General features: G+C 40.9%; 1 protein-coding gene across 2 annotated transcripts in view; it reads right to left on the reverse strand.

Annotated features, from left to right (window-relative positions):
• Window positions 1–1,207: 1,207 nt before the first annotated feature.
• The window catches only part of LOC116061637 (pro-neuregulin-3, membrane-bound isoform), a 410,047-nt gene continuing 389,350 nt past the window's right edge, over window positions 1,208–21,904 (reverse strand). For both annotated transcript variants that reach the window (XM_035992124.1, XM_031315948.2), the window contains 4 exons: window positions 21,451–21,577; window positions 13,029–13,144; window positions 10,210–10,395; window positions 1,208–1,997 (listed from right to left, as the gene is read on the reverse strand). In XM_035992124.1, coding sequence (XP_035848017.1) covers window positions 1,310–1,997; window positions 10,210–10,395; window positions 13,029–13,144; window positions 21,451–21,577 — 1,117 coding nt within the window. In that variant the 3' untranslated portion in view covers window positions 1,208–1,309. The remainder of the gene's footprint in view (window positions 1,998–10,209; window positions 10,396–13,028; window positions 13,145–21,450; window positions 21,578–21,904) is intronic.

Raw genomic sequence — 21,904 nt, forward strand, 5'->3', positions numbered from 1 at the left:
CCAAAACAACTGTTATTTTGAAAAATCTTTACCAGAATTGCAACAATTTTTTTTAACTTTTTGTCACCAGAGACATTCGGCTGTAAATTCATACAGAGATTCAAAAGCGTCCAATTCATAGGATACAACATAGAGACATTTATTTGTTTCAATACCCCAAACAGAAAGCAGCATTGTTCATTAATAACCAAAAATGAAAAAAAAAAAAAAAAAAAAAAAAGTCAGATTAGCTCCTGTGGTGCCCCTTTAGCCCTCTGTCCTTCCTTTGTCCTTCTGTCCATTCTTATAACCAACCAAAAAAGAATGCACAAGTGAGTGTGTGCGCGCATATGTGTGTGAAAATATAATTTGTAACAAAAACAAAAATAATCTAGATTGGTTTGAAATGGGGAGTCAGCATCTGTGCTGTCTTTAAAATGATGCCCTCCCAAATCTGACCAACTGTAGAAGAAGTTGTTTCCTGTTTTTTCTTCTTCTCTTTCCTCGCTGCACTTCAGCAAAAACACACACACACACACACACACACACACACACACACACACACACACACACACACACACACACACACACACACACTCTGCCAGGGAGTTTTACTTTGTTTGTCGTAATTCCTCAAAGTGTTGTTGGTAACCACAGAGGGCTGTACTGTAATTCGTGGCTGGGTAGACAGGTTTTCAAAAGGCCAGGGGGGAGGGGGGAATAGGTGCGGAGGCTCCATCTTTGTTGTACATTTTGGATTCTGTGCAGGTTCACAGAATCCGACTCTCGGCTTGTGGACGTGCGGCACAACGTTAAATGTTCTTCCATTAAAATTGAGCCAGAACCAAAATGTGACAGTTAATACAAAAAAGGGAGAAGGAAAAAAGAAAGAAAACTAGTTACATCATTCATCATTCTTCAACTTTGTACTTGGTCACTTTTTGAATTCCATATATTTATATCCATATATATTTATATATATATTTATATATTTTTTTTTACAATTAAAAACACCATGGAGTTGACAGACTATTTGGTTTCTTTTTGCCTAAGTAGAAGTGTTTCTCTTGTTTTTGTAAATAAATGCATGTTAATATTTTTTTCTTCTCTTTTTCCATACTTTCAGTCGGTGTAAAGGCGGCCTCTCAACAAGTCTTTGCATGTTTGTATCCGTACAGTATGCATATCATCAGCACATTTTCAGAATTTCCATGACATTAATTTTTTGTTTTTTAAGTTCTGCATTTCCATTCATGTCCCACAGACGCAAGACACCGTAGTCTGTCAAACACTGTCAAACCCGAAAGTGAATGTCCTAAATCGTGTCCTTTCATTGGCTGGTTTGGCCCAGGTCTCTGTGTGATAGGCTAGGGCTGAGTAGCTGGGTCTGCGTGGGTCTGTTACAGCTCAGCGCCCCAGCACTTCCTCCGTTAAGGTTCAGGAAGCAAACAGTTTCTCTGGCCTCCACCAGCGCAGCCGTCGATCCGCTGCTGCTGCTGATCCCGCCTTCTTCCTGCTTCCTGTGAGCCAACGCCAACACCCTGAGGTGCTCCTGCGCCTCCTCCAGCAGCAGCGCCACCTCATCCTGCTGCTGACCAATGGTGGGCGAGCAGGAATAAGAAGACGGCGCGGCGCACGCTGCCTTCTCTCTCCTCGCTTCCTTGCAGGGCAAGGCGCCGCAGGCGGCTGACATCGCTGTGTTTGCCGGTGCGACGCTGGTTTGCATACAAGACACCTCGTTATCGTGGTGACACTGGACGGACGGGATGATTGGGATAGAGCAGGAGCGAAACGGAGGAGGCGGGGAGTGGCTGTGACGGCGTCCAGGCCTGCGCAGGCTGCGGGTGGTGGGATCCGGATTGTTGTGCTCGGACGGGGCGCACGGGACTGAACGCGCTACCTCCACGCGGCCGCTCCAAGGCGATGGCGACGATGTCTCCTTGGAAACAGGTGTTTGCATATGTAGGAAGGCATCTTGTCTGGGGTCGTCGCGTTGGTTCGTGACCTGCATTTGGCAACTGGAGAAGATGGGAAACAGGGAATGAAGACAAAAAGAAGAGAAAAGAGGCAAAGGTTATTGAACTGGAGAAAAACTTCCTCACTTCACCTCGAGAAGAAGTCATTGTGTCTTTCAACTAGATTGCCTTTTTAAACTCCCACACTGAATCCCTGGCTGAATACACAGCAGGACAGCTCTCCGCCCTTTGCCATCTCATAGGCTCACCGATGATAGGGAGAGGGAAGAAAATGGGCCTGACATCTTTCTTTCATCTCTTTATATCTTGAGTCAATGCACACACAAAAAAATCCAAAAAAACTCAACTCCCTTATATAAGCGAAGAGGTAACACAGAGTTCACTTTTATATTATTGATTTAATGACTTTAAGTATGTTGAAAACGAGAAGTGTTTTAAAGTTTAAGGCGTTCGGCTTCGGTCAAGGACAGCTGAGGTATAGTAATAAGGCATCACATGCAGCGATTTCTTTCGATTTTCTTTTTTAGTAGTTTCAGTTTTAGGTCAAGATTATTTGCTTTGTTTGAAAATCCTTTTTGAGTCACTCCTGCTCAGAGATTGTATAGGCTAACTGCACTGATCTTTTTTTTTATCTTAGTCATACATGCGCCTCCTTCATTCCCTCACTCAGAGCATTTTAGTTTGCTTAACTAGACATCTCGTGCTACCCTACGTGTCTCACAGATATCTTCCGTATGTTTTCATGTTTGTTTTTTTTGGTTGCTTCTCAAATCAAGTTATTAACCTATGCCCATTTGTGCATCCTGCCTATTTAGTCTGTCAATCCCTGTTAGTGTCAGCCTGTTTGTTAGCCGTCCTTATGCTCAACCTCATTGATTTCCTGTTTAGATTTTTCCTGACACAAGAAACCAGTTTACAGGGAGAAATCAGAGTTTACATGGGTAAACCCCCAGTTTTTCCTTACAGTGGGAATATAGCTGAACTTTAGTGTTAAGCACATTCTCACTCCCATCGCGTCAAAAAGTGATGCTTGATCAGGTGCCTTTGGCGTTTGTTATTGACACACAAAAAAAAAACGCTCTCGGGATTCGCGTTTAGCCCTTTGGCGTCAGATTTAGTCGCGCTTGGTCGGGACTCTTGCCATCACTTTTTGACGCTCTGGGTCGGGATGTACATTTAACTGACATGCGGCACAAGAAAAGGACAGTTATGTTTAGGAAAAGATTGTGGGTGGGGTTACAAAATGTACGTTTCAGGGACAAGAATTGGACACGAAACACGGTCTCCTGAGTGAAAGTCCTGTGTTGTTTGACCCATCCACCACCCCCAACCAATCTCCTTGCGTGGATTTTCGGTCTTTCATACTACTCGCTACCGTTGTCGCTCTTACAGCGCCGTGGTTGAGCTGCTGCTACGCCCGGTGCGTTCCATACAGATGCTAAAATGTGATTTTTGCGTTGGTATCTGACACTGAGAGCCACTGACCAAGCGCCAGAATTTTACGATATATACGTTAATGTATTAATGTAGTTAATGAAAAAGGCAAATGTGACGTCTTTGACAGAATACAAACTCTGGTCTCTTGCATGAAGTCGGACAACATACTCATCCACCACCTGGACCTGCACACCTTTTACTGTCCACCTCACTACATAAAGGACGCACTACTTCCTGCTTTGGCACTGGATGTAAATCGTAAGGTGCAGAATTGTCCAATATAAAGGTAACTCCTCGGCTACTGGGCTGATGTGTACAGTGCACAGCTTAGAAATTTGGTTTCTCAATCAGAAATCTGGCTCAATAAACGACGTTGGTCCACTCAAACCTGTTTTAAACACCAGGGGCACGTTCAATCTCAAAACGGTGTGCACCGTTTGCTACGTTTTCCTGGTTGAACGCGCAAACTGTAAATATTAACAGTCTATGGTTGAACGACATCTTTCCTCGGAACGGTGTGGAACGGTGGGAAACGGTGTGCAACGGCTTTGAGATATCGTTTGCACATAATGTTTGGTAGGTAAACTCCTATTTTGTCTTTGTCTTGTGTGAATTCAAAAAGTTCAACGGGAAAAGTTCAAGGTGTTGCCACTGTTGATTTGTTAACTGTTTCACTGTGTTTTAGGTTTAATAAATGCAACATATTTCTAAAAGCCATTTAGTAATCATGTTAAATAATTGTGATTTCAATATACAAAATAATTGAAATTATGATTTCTTTCCATTATCGAGCAGCCCTATGGCAAGCTCTGCACATTGTGACTTTAGCCTCTAATATTGTTTTGTGGTGACTTTGCGGTGTGTTCTCTGCATTTGGGTTAAGCAACAGTACAACAAGTCTCTGTTCTGTATCTGGGTCTTGACCTAACTTCACTAAGCCCAGACTTAATCTCTTTCTAAGACTGACCATGCCCTTCAGTGCTATCAGTGTCTAAATCCAGCAGCATTCTAGAGCGGAGCCTCATTTTCTTTGTGTAATAATTCATAATCCTCTGCAAAGGCTAGCTTTTTCTGCCATGTCAAAATCCAGCTCAGATTCCCTCTCCCTTGTAATACCTTATCACCCCCACTTACGCTCTCGATCAAGGCGCACAAAAATAGTGGTAGGAGGAGAAGGTGCCTTTTCAGACTCAAAGGAAATCACATCGTCCTTTTATCGCCGCAGTATTTTTGTGAGACATGAAAACCTCACCAAAAAAACCCACAGTGGAGATTTAGCGGGCCCACAGAGAGGATCCCGCGAGCGATAAGAGAGGATGATGCGAGGGTGCTAATTCCCAAGATAACATTCACAGACAAATCTCTCTTTTGATGTGTTGAAACACAATCAGATTGCAAAAATCTATGAAGCAGAGTTCAAATATAGACCCTGGAGCTACAAGGGAACAGCTAGAGGGGTATTAAAAAAAGATTGTGTGCAAGTGAGGTGAGATAAGTGACTGCTGGGCTTTTATCTCTTATAGGAGTTCATTACATGTACAAGTGTTAACAGTCATTTGTATTAATCCATTCCCCCAACGGATAATTTCTTAATATATCTCATCTGTTTGCTGCTAAAGTCAAAGTAAAATCTTGATGTATTGTGATATAGTGACTTTGTAACACTGACACACACAGAAGCTGTCTCACTGAAGGCTGTGCATATAATAGATTGCCAGACAAACTTAGACAGGGGGGTGGGGTGGGGGGAGAGAAACGAGCTAAAGAAAAAGTATACTGCAAACAGTGAATGGAAATAGAAAAATGCATGCAGTCTCTCCGTCAGCCATTTTGGAGACAGCTTTATCTTAAAATAGTAGTAACAACACAGGACATTCTGTCTCCTTGTCAGCCATTTTGATGAGATAACACAAGGCTTCTCTAACAGGCGTGGAATAGAACGGGCAACCTTTCTTTAAAGCCTTTTCCAACTGTCATGTGCTATCTGCAACCGTCTCTATCACATCCTTTTACTGCCACTGTTTCTTCTCTCACTATATTTTTGAACGCTTTCCATCAGTGTCAGAATGGATTCAAACTGGTTGTCTCTGTATTTCTGTCTCTGTCTCTGCATCCCTCCCTCAGTATCTATGCAGTCATGGTCAAATGTCTCCATAGCAACCCAGACTAGCGTACTATGGGAAAGGGAGTCTGTCGTCTGCCCGTCCATCTGCTGTTATGTGACATCGTACATAAGGGAGTGAGTGAGTAGGTGAGCGAGGGACTTTTTGAGTGAGTGGGTGTGTGTGTGTGTGTGAGAGTAAGCGAGTGGGCATGACCTTTCAGCACAACCTTTCTATCTGTACACCCTAAACGACATCTGATTTTCATGCAGCATATGTGCCTGAGCGTGTTTTTTATGAAAGGGGAGTTTTCATTCTTTGCAATGGCGCGCACAGATACTTTATGGGCAGGGGCAAAAATAAAAAAAGGGGTCTAAGCAGCGCAGTATTTTAGGCAGTAAAGGACAGGTGATCAGAAGGCATTTAGGCAAACCAGAGGACACTCAAGTGACATTTTGGCCAATGGGATTGTTTGGGCCAACGTATGTCACTTCAGCTAACCAGAGGGCCCTCTGGTTGATTAGGGCAGTGGTTCTCATACTTTTTCACACCAAGGACCCCTAAACTGACACAAATTAGACCATGGACCCCCATCTCATAAGACTTTGTCCCAGGGTCCCCTACCTGATAGGATTTTTGCTTTTAGATGTTTTATTACAGAAAGTGAATGGAACCCATGAACAAAATAGTCATACAATCTGGCATTGTGTTACTTATGGATGAAATTATAGTGAAAATAAATGATTCCCCTTTTTGATGGGGACCCCCTGGAACCCCTTCAAGGACCCCTGGGGGATACACTAGAGCTGTAACAATCCCAAATTTTGCTGTGCAATGAATTATCTCAGAAATAATTGCTATTATCAATATAATTGTCTCAGTCAAATAAAAAAAAAAATTGTTAATTTATTACTTTGGCAAACAAATTAAAGTTGTGTGTGAATGAATCCCAGGATACATCTTTTGGTTTTATATCTAACAGTCCACCCCTTGTCATTTATGTTGCTATGAACGTGTCTAGGGTCAAGTGCCAACAACTAACAATTGAAATAACAATACATATATATAGTCCGACCAATAATCACTTATGTAATTACAATTTGGCTAATCTAAACAAAGTCAACAATTACCATTCATACGCCTTAAGCCCTTAGCTAATGTTATCAATCAATTGCGGTTAAACAAAGAAACCGCGATTATGTAAAAAAAGTTATAATTAATAAAAAAGTAATAATTGTTACAGGCCTAGTATACACTACTGTACTTGACAATATGACATATGGACAACCCGGAAGATATTTGGCCCAACCAAAGTGCAATTAGACTGACCAGAAAAAGGTTGGATTAAACCAAGGACATCTGGGCAGACCCAAGAGACTTGGGACAACCAGAGGACACCTTAGCTGACCAGTGAGCCCTCAGGTTCACCAATGGCCACAGGGGCACTTGTGAGGCCTTTGGTCGATCAGAGAGCACTTATTCTGACCCGACCGTCACTTAGGGATTGACTGTGGTTGATCAGAGGGGCAGATGAGAGGAGCACTTGTGTCGAGGATATGCACACTGGAGCAGCTCAAGAGTCCCTCTATAGTGACATTCGGGGAAAAAAGGAAGCATGAAATATCCTGCTTAAATAAAGATTAAAACAAAAGGGAAACTGTAGTGATCGAAGCCAAAAGGCCACTCTATCCCCCTGTGTGCACACCAATGAATTTACTCTATGCATGCTATTTGTTTGTGCTCACTGTATGTGGGAATGTATTTTTGCCCAGCCATGTCTATCTTTCTATTAGTATGCATGTAGGTCATGCGAAGCTTTACCCTGAGCCGCGACCGCGGGGGACCTGAACGCCTGAAGTGAGGCTTTCCAATCCAGGTGGCTAAAGCACTGACTCATGACCCACCAGAAATGGGTTAAAGCACAGCGCCTTTCACACTGAATACATTTCTCGCTAATCATTCACACTGATCATTTGCATTTCCCCCGACTGCCATGCACATGCTGTTTCGCCTGAGAAGTCCAACCCTACTGTGTTACATTAAATGATAGGATTTAATTGGTGTCAAGCCATCGCATTAAAAGAAGCTGAGAATCAGAATATAGTACAGGCTTGACAAGATGTCAGAGAGGGGAAGGGAGAGTGAAGAATCTGGCTGTGGTAGTCTCTGTCGTATCCTTAAAACCACAAGCACCAGACAAAGCATTTTCTTTGAACTCATGCCACCGTACTGCAGGCCACAACATAACGTGACCTTGTCTTTGCTCAGCAGATTGGAAAACAAGAGGATGGGAGAGGGGAAACGCAGTCTTTTTTGCGCGACAAAAAAAAAAAAATCAAAGAATTGGCTTTGAAATATCCACTCTTGAAATGAAATCCGAAGCTTTGTCCATGGAAGTCCTGCATTTTTCAGTTAGTGGATTTTTATTGAAATGACTCAGCACGTGGAGGATACAGCAAAGAAGTAAAGCAGAGACAAGAGAGAAAGAGAGAGAGAGAGAAGAAAGTGAGGATAGAACCATAAAATACTCAGATCAGTGGTTCTCAACCTTTTTTGGGCCAACGCCCCCCTATCCATTATCCAGGTCCCTAACGCCCCCCATCAAATAATATGTAGGCTAATTGCCCCGATTATTAATGATTACGCCCTAATATATTATTGTTGTTACTATTGTTATAAAAAATAATCAAAAAATCATATCATTGAATGACCAACAACACATGTATTTGTTTCCCAGGTATCAAAAAAGACATGTGAATAGAAATTATATATATTTACAGGTTGTTGTTTTTTTAAATGCAACCATTTGACATTCAATTTAAACAACAGCAGCCAATCAGAACGACTAGATATGCAACATTCAAACTATAATTAGGTATTATCAAAAGGCCTGCTGCATGTCCCTGGTGTGAACCTCAGCACATTTATAAGATGACTATAATTTGAATGTCCTTTTTTGTTTGTGAAGTGACCTTGGGTGTCATGAAAGGCACTTTAAATAAAATGTATTATTATTATTATTACAAACACTACCAGTAGCCAGTCAGAAACAGCTAGCAATTTAACATTCAAATCTATTTTTCATTCAAATCTAAATCTATAATCGAATTGTTCCAACGGAAAACAAGCTGGCACTTAAGGGGTAAAAGCAGAAGGATTACACACACACACACACACACACACACACACACACACACACACACACACACACACACACACACACACACACACACACACACACAGAAAAGTATTTTGGTGATGACAAACGACTTGAAGAACGACATCCAACTTGAAGAACGACATCTACTGCAGAATGGAAATAAGTTTACAACCTTTGAAAGTTAGCGAGAGCCCTTTGTTGATGCTTAGAAGAGTATAGGTTAGAAGAGTATAGGTTTGCTATTGGCTGTCTTGCGAGTAAATAGCAGTTTGGAGAAACGCAACCCCATATCGCGCCGCGTTTTGAGGACGTGTGAGAATCCTGTAGCCTGCAGTAAACAGTACAACATGAAGGCAGCACGGAGCTGCGCTAAACAAAGCTGACAGAAGCACAGAAGAGTTATGATACCCGTCTGGTCCAGTCGCAGTGCTGTGAACTGGCAGGTTTTAATGTTGCAGACCACTGTTTTTTAGTAGTTTAAATTGTAAACATGTATTGTTATTGTGAATCTTTGGTTTAAACTAGCTTTCAAACCAACTCCCCCCAAGGGCACCTCAATGCCCCCTTTCCAAAATATTGCTTCCAGCGCCCCCCATCATCTTCTGAACGCCCCCTGGGGGGCGGTACCACCCCCGTTGAGAAACACTGCTCTAGATCTTTACGCTGTAATTACACTGAAAACAATCTGTCAGCATAGTAAGAGCCTGTAAACACAATAAGCTTCAATATAGAGGGCTGCATTGGGATTGGGTCCCGCCGGGTCCCGCGGGACCCAACGCAAATCTCGCGGGAGCGGGCAGTTTTAACTTTGCTGCGGGCGGGAGCGGGCGGCTAAAAAAAACACTGCGGGATCGGGATGTAGCCTGGAACCCCCCCACGCCAGCAGAAACCATAGATATACTGACTGAGTATATACTGTATAGGCCATCTATGAGTAGACACCAGCGTGTCTGAGCCTCCCAGGACGGGGGAGCTCCGAGCCAAGGCTCCGTCCACCCTCATCCTCGGCTCCTTCCTCCCCCTCTCTCTCCCTCATCCTCGGCTCCTTCCTCCCCCTCTCTCCCTATCCTGCTGCTCCTTCCTCCCCGTCTAACAGCAGCAAGCACCTGCCTTCTTTGCCTTCATCTTCTCCCTATTAACCTATAAAATGACGTGTTTTCTCATGCGGGACGGGAGAAGACACAACATCAATGCATCTCTAATATTGTGCGGGCATAAATTCTCAGAGGGAGTGTAACACACACGTTGCGGGTGCGGGCGGTAATGGTCAGAAATTCGCCGGAAGCGGGCGGGAGCGGGATGAAGAAAACTACTTCAATGGTCTGCAATACACAGAAATATCTATCTATATCTATATCTCTATATCTCTATCTATCTATCTATCTATCTATCTATATATATATATATATATATATATATATATATATATATATATCTCAATGCATTGTATACACACAATCAAAGACCAAATGTGACTGAAATGTCTCGCCTGAATCTGAATGATTAGGCTGTCATTCTTCAATTGTAATGTAGGCCTTCAGTACTAACTCCTCACCCTCTTTGTGCTTCAGCCTCCCTCTCAGATGAGTCCACTTCCTGAAGGTGTTGGTAGGCGTGGCCTGAATACTTGGATCCTCCAATCGGATTTAGCCTTCCCCTGGGTATGGGTGGGGTCCTGCGTGGAGCTGACCAGTGGGCTGCCCGGGTTCTCTGATCCGGGCTGTGAGACAAGGAAGCACTTCTAAGAAAAGTAAAAAAAGATTCAGGAGTTATTGTTAAACAAAGTATTTGAAAAACCATGCTGTTAGATTTGTAACTATTAGCATTTTAGCTGGCGTAAGCGGTAGACCTCTTCTCAACACAGGACCCGAGTCGGGCCGGGTCCAAATCATACTTTTAATTGTGTCGGATGAATCTGTTTTATTGCTGGGGGTTTCTGGTCTATGTTTAAATCTGTGCAATACTTGTGTGTGGATTTGACAGGGCTAACAAGCAGCTCTGGTCACATTTTTGGATTGGTCTCTCTTTTTGTTAAGAATGAATTCATGCACATACGGTTTGGGTCGGTTTTCCATTGGTCTGTTTTGACATTTTTCTGGCTTTGCTTTAGGCCTCCTGCACACTGCCTGCGTGGCGTGAGCGTGAGCGTGAGCGTGTCAGCTGCGTGGCGTGTCAGTTTTTATTCCGGCTCCCATGTTAACAGGTTAGAGCTTGCACACTGCCTGTGTGACACGCATGTCTCAGGTGCGGCTCGAGCCACGCCAAAAACGCGCGCATGCTAGAAATAGGATCGACGCCTATTTTTCAGGCGACACGCAAGCGTGTTGGAAGCGTTTCCAGGAAAAAATAGAATACGAAAAGATGTTTATGTCATTTCGACACAAATACATTTAATAAATGACATTTTGATGTTTGAAAGTCTCTAGGTTTTATCGATTTTCAAATATTGCACCTGTCAATACAGAATGAAATATTCTGTAGCCTATTTTGCCGTCAATACTGCCGACGTTGTCTTTGCTGTAATCAAATCAGTATATATTTATGTTTAACATGAAGTATATTACTGCTTGAGTGCAGGGGAAATGGGAAACATACATGTGTACAGACAAGGCTAGCAGCAGCAGCGCCACATCAGACACGTTTCTGGTGTGCAAAGACAGAAAACGCCACGCACCCGCCACGTAACAGAAACGCCATGCTCACACCACGCAGGCAGTATGCAGGAGGCCTAAGACACTACTTTTTTTCTCGCAGTTATTTATTTTTTTTTTCTTCTATGGTCTTTGTTTGACTGTGATGTTGGAGTAGATGTTAAATAGGAAACATAATGTACAGGGATTGAAAGGGAGAATTAAAAGTGGACAAAAATTTCTGAAGTATAGTTCCTGAATTCCCATATTGTCCTCTTTGCTTAGGCTACATACAATCTCTGAAAAGAGTTTTTTTTGAGCCAGAAAATATGTAAGTACATTTTGACTTGCTTTCCTGAAGTAGCAAATGTCCTCTTCAGGCCTTCATTCATATTTAACTGCTGTTTGAAGGAGAGATTTGCCTCTAAAAATGGGTTTCTTAGCCATAACAACTGGAAGCCCTACTTACAGTCTGGCACTTAATAGTGTTGACAGAGTTTTGTATAAAAGCATTCAAACAAGATATTTCCGAAACACAGAATTAGCCTTGGCCAGTTTCTTTTTGGCTAGTTCTGACTGTGGTATCCCAACACATTCTGCTATCCTGACAATAGCGCCCAAGTCTCTGCCTAAGCTGACGAGATTGCAAACATTGCTGATCGAACGCCAAGAATGTCATTTGTGGTAAGAGGAACAGACTGCCAGCCAAGGGATCTTGTGATCGACTCAGCTTTTCACTGAGAGCAAGAAATGGAAAGACAAGGAGAAAGAAAAGTCTTAGCCAAAAGGTTAGAGTGTGGACTTTGTGGTTTGAAGGTTGTCTGATCGTATTACTAGTTTGTGTGGGAAAATCTCTTTTCAACGATACTGCCTCGAAATAAAGCTGAACAACTGCCAGCTGCTTCAGTGGAGTTGGTAAGCAGTTAGAGGTAGAAACCCATGGGTGTACCGAGAGGCTCTCAGGTGTGAATGTCTGTGACTCAACAGCAATGGAGAGTGAAGTCAAAAAAGCGTTTTATGTGCATTGTATTCATTTCTCCCTGCGTCAATGAAAGTTTAAAAAAGGGTTTGTTTCATGTTGAATCCAAACATCACGCTTTCTTTTCACTCTTTCCTAAAACACAAAACTTGTGGCAAAGGGTTACAACTATAGCTCCCTTCTGTGAATGTGTTTGTTCATGTGTATTATAACAGAAAATTCCACCTTGGCAAAGATGTGAATTCTAACTCTGTCAGAGGTTGGCACACACACACACACACACACACACACACACACACACACACACACACACACACACACAATTGTGTGTTGTAGTGTGTGTTGCTGCTGATGAACATGCCAATGCTCTAACACACCACCGAGCAGTGTGAGAAAAAGCTTCCAGGGATTGACAAGGCAGTGCTGGCTCGCGAATGAAAAACCCCGCTTCCCATTTCATCTCTGTCCCATCTCCTTTGTGTTCACGACTGTTGTAGATATGCTTATTAACATGTTTATATCTTTAATTATAATTACTATCATTCTTCCATAAATCAGCAATTAGATTTGGATGTACTGTAATGCGGATAATTCAATTTCTCTCTTCACTGCATCCCTGCTGATTAAAGGAAAGTACACCAACGTATTCTATCCTATGGCTTAATTTGCATTATTACTGTTTCCTGCAGTGAACAGAGGTGGAAGCTTCACCTCGGGTGTAACATTACACCTGTGTGTCACTGTGTGTGCAATTAAATGTCATACCTGTGATGCTTCGCTGTGCCTCTGGAGCTGGTGGACGGCGTAGTGGAGATGTTGCAGTGTGCAAAGCTGGACGCACAAACGTTTCCCTGGCGAGACTGGGAGGACCGTTTGCAGTACTGCAAAGACAAACAAGAACTTGTTGTAGTTAACGTGTAACGAGGAATCCTTCGGATATCCTTCGGATAAATTAATACCAATGATGTTAAGGACGTGCTTTTTACATCACGCGATATAAAGTGTTCCCTCTCAGAATTTAACCTCTCTTCCTTCCTAAGCAAGGTCTCTCTATCTATTTCTGCCTTTTACCACATTCCTCACAATGCATTCCTGTAGTTCAATGGTTCCCAACATTGGGGTGTGAGCCACCAAAAGGTGTCGTGAGATGTTTAACCCTTGTGTTGTCCTTCCGGGTCAAAATTGAAAATTAAAACTTTTTTTTGACACTTGTGTCACTTTTTAAAAAACGTTTTTGTCTTTTTTGTCCAATGTTTTTGCAGCATTTTTCAACGTTCAACTACCACCAGTATACCTTAACTGCGACTTATTACCATTATTTTTTCACTCATTTTTTAAATTTATAGTCAATAAACCTCATTTAGCCTTCATAAAATGATATCAAATTTTTTAGTTAAAGCAGAAAGTATGAATTATTTTGACTAAGATTAAGATCAGAGGATGTTGTTGGATAATCACAGACTACAGAATAATGCTATAAACTTAAATAAAACACCCAAAAGTCCATTTCATGGAACCATCCACGTTATTTTTGGGGCAATTTGGTTTAAAGAAACACAAATTTTGAAAACGGGAGATGACAGGACAGGAAGACGACAGGAGGGTTAAAGGAATATGCTGGAATCATCAAAAAATACTTCTCTAATCATTTCTTCTTTTATGAAATTGTAGGTAGTTATACACTTCCAAGTTTCTCAAAATGATTCAAATAAAACAATTTGAGAAGAGACAATGTCTTTGGTAAGCTGCTTGTGATCTAATCTGTGTTGAGGGATCACATGTTAATGTTGCTTTGTTTTAGGGGAACATAAGCCAAAAAACTTAAAGGTGCTGTAGGTAGGATTGTGAAGATCCAGGCTTTAGCCAAACAATTTGAACATCGACAACTTCTCAGTCCCTCCCCCCTTTCTGCTTAAGCCCAAAACGCTCTCCTAAGCCCCTCCCCCCACAAGGGAGAATGAATGCGTGTGCATGAGCAGTGATTGACACGCAGTTAGACACCCCCCCCTGGCCCTGATTGGTGCATCTGAACAGGGAGCTGTGGATTTTTGCAAATCTCACTACAGGCTGTAGGTGGTGCCAGAGGAGCTGGAATTTTTTTTTTTTAATTACCTGTTTTGTGTAGTTCTACTCAAACATAGGGTCAGTTTCAGCAAATATGACAGAAAGTTAGTTTTAAAAGGCTTACCTACTGCGCCTTTAAGCCAAAAAACTTGGGTGCAATTTATACAGTTGGAACTGCAAAACAATAATGGTTAAATAACTCAAAATATTACTAATAACACTGTGCCTAAGAGCTGAGGATCCTTAAATTATATGAAACATTTAAAAATTGATTTTGTGATAACAGCCTTTATTGCAATGTATACATACACATCATTTGCATATCAACCCATCTCTCTGTCAGATCTCTTCTATACGTCTCATCGTCGAAAAAGACAGAAATGCCATGAAATGAATGATTAATAAGCCCTTCCAATGCCTGGGTTCATCACAGTGGGAACATTGATCAGCAGATCTATGCAATTAAGTTCTCAGTACGTACGATGTAATTGTACAGTGGAATAAAGAAAAATCTAGATAAAATGGAGAATTTAACCCTTGTGTTGCCTTCCCGTCGACCATGCAACTTTTAGTTTTTCTGGGTCAACATTTGAAATAAAAACTTTTTCCCAACGTTTTGGTCGTCTTTTTTTGGACACTTTTGTTGCTTTTCCCAAAGTTTTTGTCAATTTTTTTCTTCTTTTTTTACATTTTTGTCACTTTTCCCAATATTTTGGAAGCTTTCCAGATGTGTTTTTGTCACTTTTTTTCGATTGTTTTGTTGATTTTTTTTCTGCGCTTTGTTTTGTCTTCTCCCCACATTTTTAAAGCTTTTTCCAATATTTTGGTCACTTTTTTCAACGTTCTTGTATCAGTTCTTTTTTAGATGCAATAATTTTAGATGCAATAATTGAATAAAACCCAAATTCAATGAAAGTAGTGAACTGATCATTTATTTTACCTGTGAGGAGCATTGTATGGAACCATCCACGTTATTTTTTTTGACACAATTTGGTATCTGATATTTGGGATATATTTCTGATATAGAAACTTTTTGAAAATGGGTCAAATTTGATCCGAGGACAACAGGAGGGTTAAACATGTACAGAGATGGAGAATTACGTATCGCAAGAAAAGCCAATATGTTTAAGGAAAGATAGCTTTTCACATTACACACGAGCACCTCACTCCTGCAACAAAACTATCATTTGGCTTGTAATATTAAAGTTCTAGAAGTTCACATTCTTCTGTACTCTTAACAAATGTCATGGCTAGTCTTGTCTATTTTGAGCAGAGTCCATACGTCACTATGGCGATATCTGACCAAATTTATCACATGGCCTTCATTTAGTTCAGAAATGCATTCTTTCTATAATACTGCTCTATATCTTCCTCTTTATTGCTTCCGCCCCACTTGAATTTCATTCTCATCTACAATGATCCATCCTTTGTCCCTCTCTCTCTTTGCATTTTTCAAGACAGGATATCTAAACCAGCACTACCATGCTACTATGTAAGTCCCAGGTTCTCCCTTTTAACTCTCTTCATGTTGGTCTTCATGTTGGTCCCCATTACTGGAGAGACAAATATGCAATGAAAAAACAGGTCTTGTTCTTTGTTCTGCACAATCAGTTGGCTGACAAGGCGCACTCCCTCAGTTACACAGCAGTAAAGATCTGCTGTGAACTAGAAGGAACACAGGACAACACAAGAACAGTGTTTTAGGTTTTAATCTCTAAAAGCCTAACAGATGCAAGGAGACAGGTGCTGGTTTGCTTTCTTATCTACTACACAAACCTGTGAAAATCTGTGGTATGCATCTGGCAGTGACAGTTTTCTCTCTCAGCATTATCTCAGCATCGTCTCGACTTTTGTAACATAAGGTAAGAGGGACCTATTTTTGTGCACAAAGTGTTTTTTGATGTCTTTCGACAAAGTTCTGAGTTTGATGTCTGACTAACAAGGTTGTCACTGACGCAATCCCTTTTCCCTCTGCAGGACACCAGCCTCATTAGCGTCATTGTTTCTGCTTTGCTTATGTGACCACTCAAATGTTTGAAGGATTTGTTATTTATAAAACCACGACATACATGCTATCTTTCTTATCTTTTATTCATACTGTATATAACCACCTCCACCGAGGCAGGGTAGATGATTAGAAGGCAGGTTCATGAGGAACTCAGAGTGAGTGACTGAGTTGCACTTTTTCCCACACAAAATGGGACTGGTTTTACCTCATAAGAAACAAGAGCTGACCGTATGTGTTCAAATAGTGCTCGTTCTGTACTAAGGTGGAATCAGTCTGTGTTGGAAGAAGGAAAAAGGGCCTTCAATCTGTTAACGCTGACACTCTGTGGTTCAGTGTCCCTTATGTTTCAGTCTGAAAATAGATCTAGCCTTTAGAAAGACTGTTCAAGGAAAAACCGGAAACTGTGTGCACGTGTCATACAAAAATACTGAGGTCACCAATATAAATGTTATGTTTTCTCGCATAGCTGCAGGCAAAGAAAATCTGCTCTCTATCTCCATAAACACACGCAGATACAACTGAGAAAAAAAAGAGTAATCACTGCTTTGACAGGGACTTCATGCCGAGTCCGGACATTTATGGTGCAAAGGGAGCACATGTTATAGATGTATTTGTGTGTTTGTGTATTGTAATGGATGTTTTAATCTCTGAGATAGGGACTAGCATGTACTTTATGCCTCTGAGTTTTTTTTTGCACTGACAGACCATCCAGAGGGAAGCAGGAGATGTTTTTTATGATTTGTGCAGAGATGCCACCATCAATAATAGCTTTACAGCACACACACACACACACACACACACACACACACACACACACACACACACACACACACACACACACACACACACAGTCTCAGATCTAAGCTTATCAGAGGAAACTCTGAATTGTCTTGTTCATGATAGAGACAGAGCAGTTTCAATCATGTGGCAATGACAGACAGACTCTGCGGAGCACCTGTGCAATTCATGATAGGGTGGTAAAACCTGATTGATAGAGAAAGATTGGCTCACTCAGAGCTGCTCTTCACTTCACTGCTTAATCAAATACTTCCAACAAAGGCCCCTGCGGTGCTAATCAGAAGAGCTCATTTTCTACAACAGGCCACTGCTGGATAGTTCTGCTGCCTTTCTCATGACCTACCCGATAATATGGGATGTTGATCTACACGCACATGTGCTTGAACGCATCAAAATAAATCAAAATCCCTGTTAAAGTTAGATAAGAAAAAGTTAAATCCGGATTTAATTGTGGTGAAGACATGCGACAGAAAATGTAACAAAGAGTGAAAGAAATACAGCGGTGACATCCCGCTGTGTATGACACTGTGCATGCTCCTAAAACACCACTAACCCCGTGCTTGTTGCTCTTTGTTCGGGAATTTGGGTAATTGATTGCCTGCAGACAGAAATCAATGTGAGTCTGGGTGCGTAGGCAAAATAAACACATGCAATTCATTTGCATGGAAGTTCCCCAAAGGCTCTGGTAGAAATTACAAAAAATAAAACAAGATTCAAAAGCAACATTTATACACTGAAGATCAGCCTGGTTTTCCCCTCAACATTACATTCTGAGTCAGTAAACAATAATCAGTAATTCACGAGCCAGTGCTAATAGAGCAATTTGCAAAATAAGAGGCAAAAGACTACTTTTAAATAGTTTTTATTATGTTTCGGTATAATGTGATTTTATTGTTTGATTCAATTGTTTATTATTGTAAATTATAGTCTACTGTTTCTTTTCTATGCATCTTTCCATCATTAATACGCAAAATAACAGAATAATAATTATCATACATATTATTCTTATCATACACATGCAATATTAAAACCGTTCACACCAGTATTTTAAACAAAACTGATTAATTTTATATTATTTGTTCAGAATGTTAGCTGGCCAAATTCACATCCATTATAAAGTCTCTAAAAGAAGCACTATCTACAAAAAAACCTAAACTGTGATTTCTCAGAAAGTACCAAAAAGATATCACACAGCTGAAATGAAATGATAAAGTCCAGTGACCCATTTAAAGTTTGAATGGAGCTCTATAGCTGAAAGAAGGAGTTTAAAGGGCAGTAGTTTTGAACATTCCTCCCTCTGACGTCCATTATAAGAAAAGTTTAAAAAAAAAGATTAGGAAAAATATGAAAGATATTGCAGTGAAAAGTAACAGCTATAATGTCCTAAAAGGGCTAAACATTTGAAGATTTGAATAGAGTTTCAAGTTGAAAGTCTGCACATGCAGTTGAGTGTCTACAATGAAAAACGGAGGTAGAATAATAATGATGAAGAAGAACATGATGTGATTGGTCTTAGTCCATAAAATAGACCTGCCAGGTTGATAAATATACATTAATCAATTTGCATGTGCACATTAGTTTAATGGTTTGTATGTGCATAATAAATCTCTCATTTATTCCTCATTACTTTGACATTTAGGTTGAAACTGAAACGTAATATGATGCACTTCTAATGGTTGAACAACACAAGATCTAAATTCATGAAAAAGGTAGAATCGCTGCCATTCCCTTGATGTTCATGTACACTTGGGAAGCCAGTTGGTCCTTGGCAGAGTACTCAGCTTGAGGGTAATATGTGGTGGCACACCTGACACACCGACTTCACAAACTCCAGATTTTATAGATTACTTTCAAGCTTTGGTTAGCTCTGTCTCCAAGCTATATTTTATCTGAACCCTTTGTGAACTGAAACTCTAGATCCTCAGGCAAGAATGTCCTTGTGTTTCAAAGTCTATAAGCTTTGAGAAGATATATAAGATATATAATAATATATATTAAGATATTATAAGATTAAAGTCGACAGGCCCTCTGTGTGCAGTCCTCCTCCATTCAGACACATTTACTTATTTGACCTGTTGATACAAGTTAGGTTTCTAATCATTTTCTACAGTATATTGTTGCCTTATGCCTGCACTCCATAAGCATTTGTTGACCAGCCTCTCGGTGAAATAAGGTCAACATGTGCATCAGAAAGCTGGATCATGATGCTTGTAAAAAAGGTATAACTATATGATGTAACAATATTGAATTGGCAATCTAAAAAATATGTTCCCATACAACTAAACTGCATTAATTACATTTCAAGGGAAACATATTTTTTCCCGGATGTCCTTGTACCAGTGACAGACGCACGATGTGAAATGGTCACAGTTTTAAAGCTACAGTGCGTAGTTTCTGTCCCTACCATGAGGAATTCTAAGTAATGACAACAACACTGTAGGCTCATCCACATGACACAAGCCTACTGTGATCGCACACCACCTTCACCCCTCCTCCATGCAGTTGCTAGTAGCCAAGGAGGACACGGAGGATAAAAAAAATGATGGACTCTTCAGAAGAGATAGTTATCTTTACTCAAAGCTTCTGCGCACAAAAGTCGCCAGACGACACCAATTTCTAAACATAGCCATACTGAGAAATACAGAGAGTTTTGTGGATAGTCTTAATTAGTCATTTGGCAATGGTTTGAATGTAACGGCCGTTCATTACTATAAAAAAGTTACTCACTAAAGCTTCAAATACATGGTTAACGTTGTTGAAATGAAACTACTTTTGTTAAGTAAGCTAAGTACGTTATGTAAGTTAAAATAAGTCAATGTTAACTTTTGGTTTCACACAGGACAGAGGTCTCCTGGGTGAAAGTCCTGTTTGTTTGAACTATCCGTCCATTCCGACCTCCTCTCTACGCAGACTGTGATTATTAATGCCAGAAACAAACCTTAATTTGAGCGATTGAGATGGAAAATGCAGTTTAGTTGTATGGAAACGTAATTTTAAGGAGACAGGGCTGAATTGCCGTCCAGTTTAGCATAGCATAATTTCATGTCAAACTACTGCTTTAAGGTCTGGATAAGTGGAAGCACCAAAACTTCTGGATAAGGTCTGGATGAGATAAGAGATTGCCTTCATAAGGAACTAGTGTTGACTGTTGGTAGCAGATGGAAAGGGAGGCATGGTCCTCTGTGTCATCTTGACCTCCTCCGTCTGACTTTCCACCAAACTTTAAGAATGCCACATGTATTTTGTTTTAAGCTGTTTTGTCAAATGACCAATGCAGATGTTTTGCTTCAGAAGACAATCTAGTTTTTGCTTTTATGTTGATTGGGCCTAAGGCCAAATCAGGCATAATAGGCCAAGGTCTGACTTGTCAGCTGTATCGTGAACTGCCAGTGTTAATTGTAATTATCTCTACTTTATGCAAACTATGTCTCACATGCAGGATACAACTGTCTGTGCTTCTCCCACGCAGAGATTTTTCCACCTTGTGTATGTTAATGTATTCATGATGGATTGAGAGCCCTGACGTATACAGTACATGTGCTTTGCCTCATTGTAAATTTAAATCATGCCCTTGGAGGAAGCATTCATTTTATCCAATAAAGCTTCATGTCAAACCTATGTAGATTACATAGGTAACTTATATAACAAACATGTAAAAATGGTTAAAGCTAATTCATGCCCAATGGTGCACAAATGCATACATACACTCCCCCAAGGCAATGGAAGTTGTGGATTTGACTGACATTCAAATGAATGTAATGTTTTCCATGCCAGCTACTATGACAGAAACGCACATCTGGGAGAGATGCTATGACAAAGAGCGCTGAGAAGATGATGAATGACATCGCTGGCCAGCACCGTGCTCCCAAACCACTGAACGATTGCTCACTCAAAGACCTGTGAGGCTGATGCAAGTGGCCAGGTGGTGACAGGAACACAAGCTGATTCATAAGCACCAAAGAACTGCACGGGGAGATGAACTCAATGGTAGACGCTAATACTCTGAGGTGTAATATGTACTGTATATGTCTGATTTGTGATTATCTCTTCAGGGCCACTGCTACCATATATCACATGTTGACTGTTTGCAGTCTTTCTGATTCTTAACCATAAGAGGTTCAAGTTAATATAAGCCAAGTTATGCTGTCTTCTAGACATCAGTTCATACATCCAGTCTTTAAAGAAACTGAATTGGAGCACCCTGACTTACACACATTAATATGTTTTCCAGGTGTATGTACATATAGAGTATGGGTGTCCTTATAGAAGGCAGCGACACAAAGTCAAGATGGAAAAAAGGAAAACTGCAGTAGTCACCTCATGCATTTGCAGGTTCGTGTTCGGGGCCCTCATCTTGGCATCCAGGGCATTGAGGGAATTAGCAGTGTAGTTTTTCAAAGTGCGACTTTCCTTAAGGTGTGCCTGGAGCTTCTCTCTGCGCCTCCTGAAGAGAAAAATAAAAAAAGATGATGCAGAAGTGAAATGTATTTCAGGAGAGCTTTGACCACTGTCAGCTAAATTAGGGGTGTTGGGGTAACACTGGCTTTGAGTTGCAAAACTGTACAAAAGTATAAGGATTAAAGAAAACATTCGCTGGTCCAAGTACACCAAATCCAAGTAGCATCCTCACTCAGGCCAGTTGGCTCCATTAGTGATTCCAATAGTTTCCAGAAACTTCAAACACTTAGATACAGTTGAAAGCAAGCCTAAATGATACATTACAGAATACAATATTTACTTTAATTTTCTACATTAACACACAACTAAGTTC

The sequence above is a fragment of the Sander lucioperca genome, chromosome 15, assembly GCF_008315115.2.
Source record: "Sander lucioperca isolate FBNREF2018 chromosome 15, SLUC_FBN_1.2, whole genome shotgun sequence".
Lineage (NCBI taxonomy): Eukaryota > Metazoa > Chordata > Actinopteri > Perciformes > Percidae > Sander > Sander lucioperca.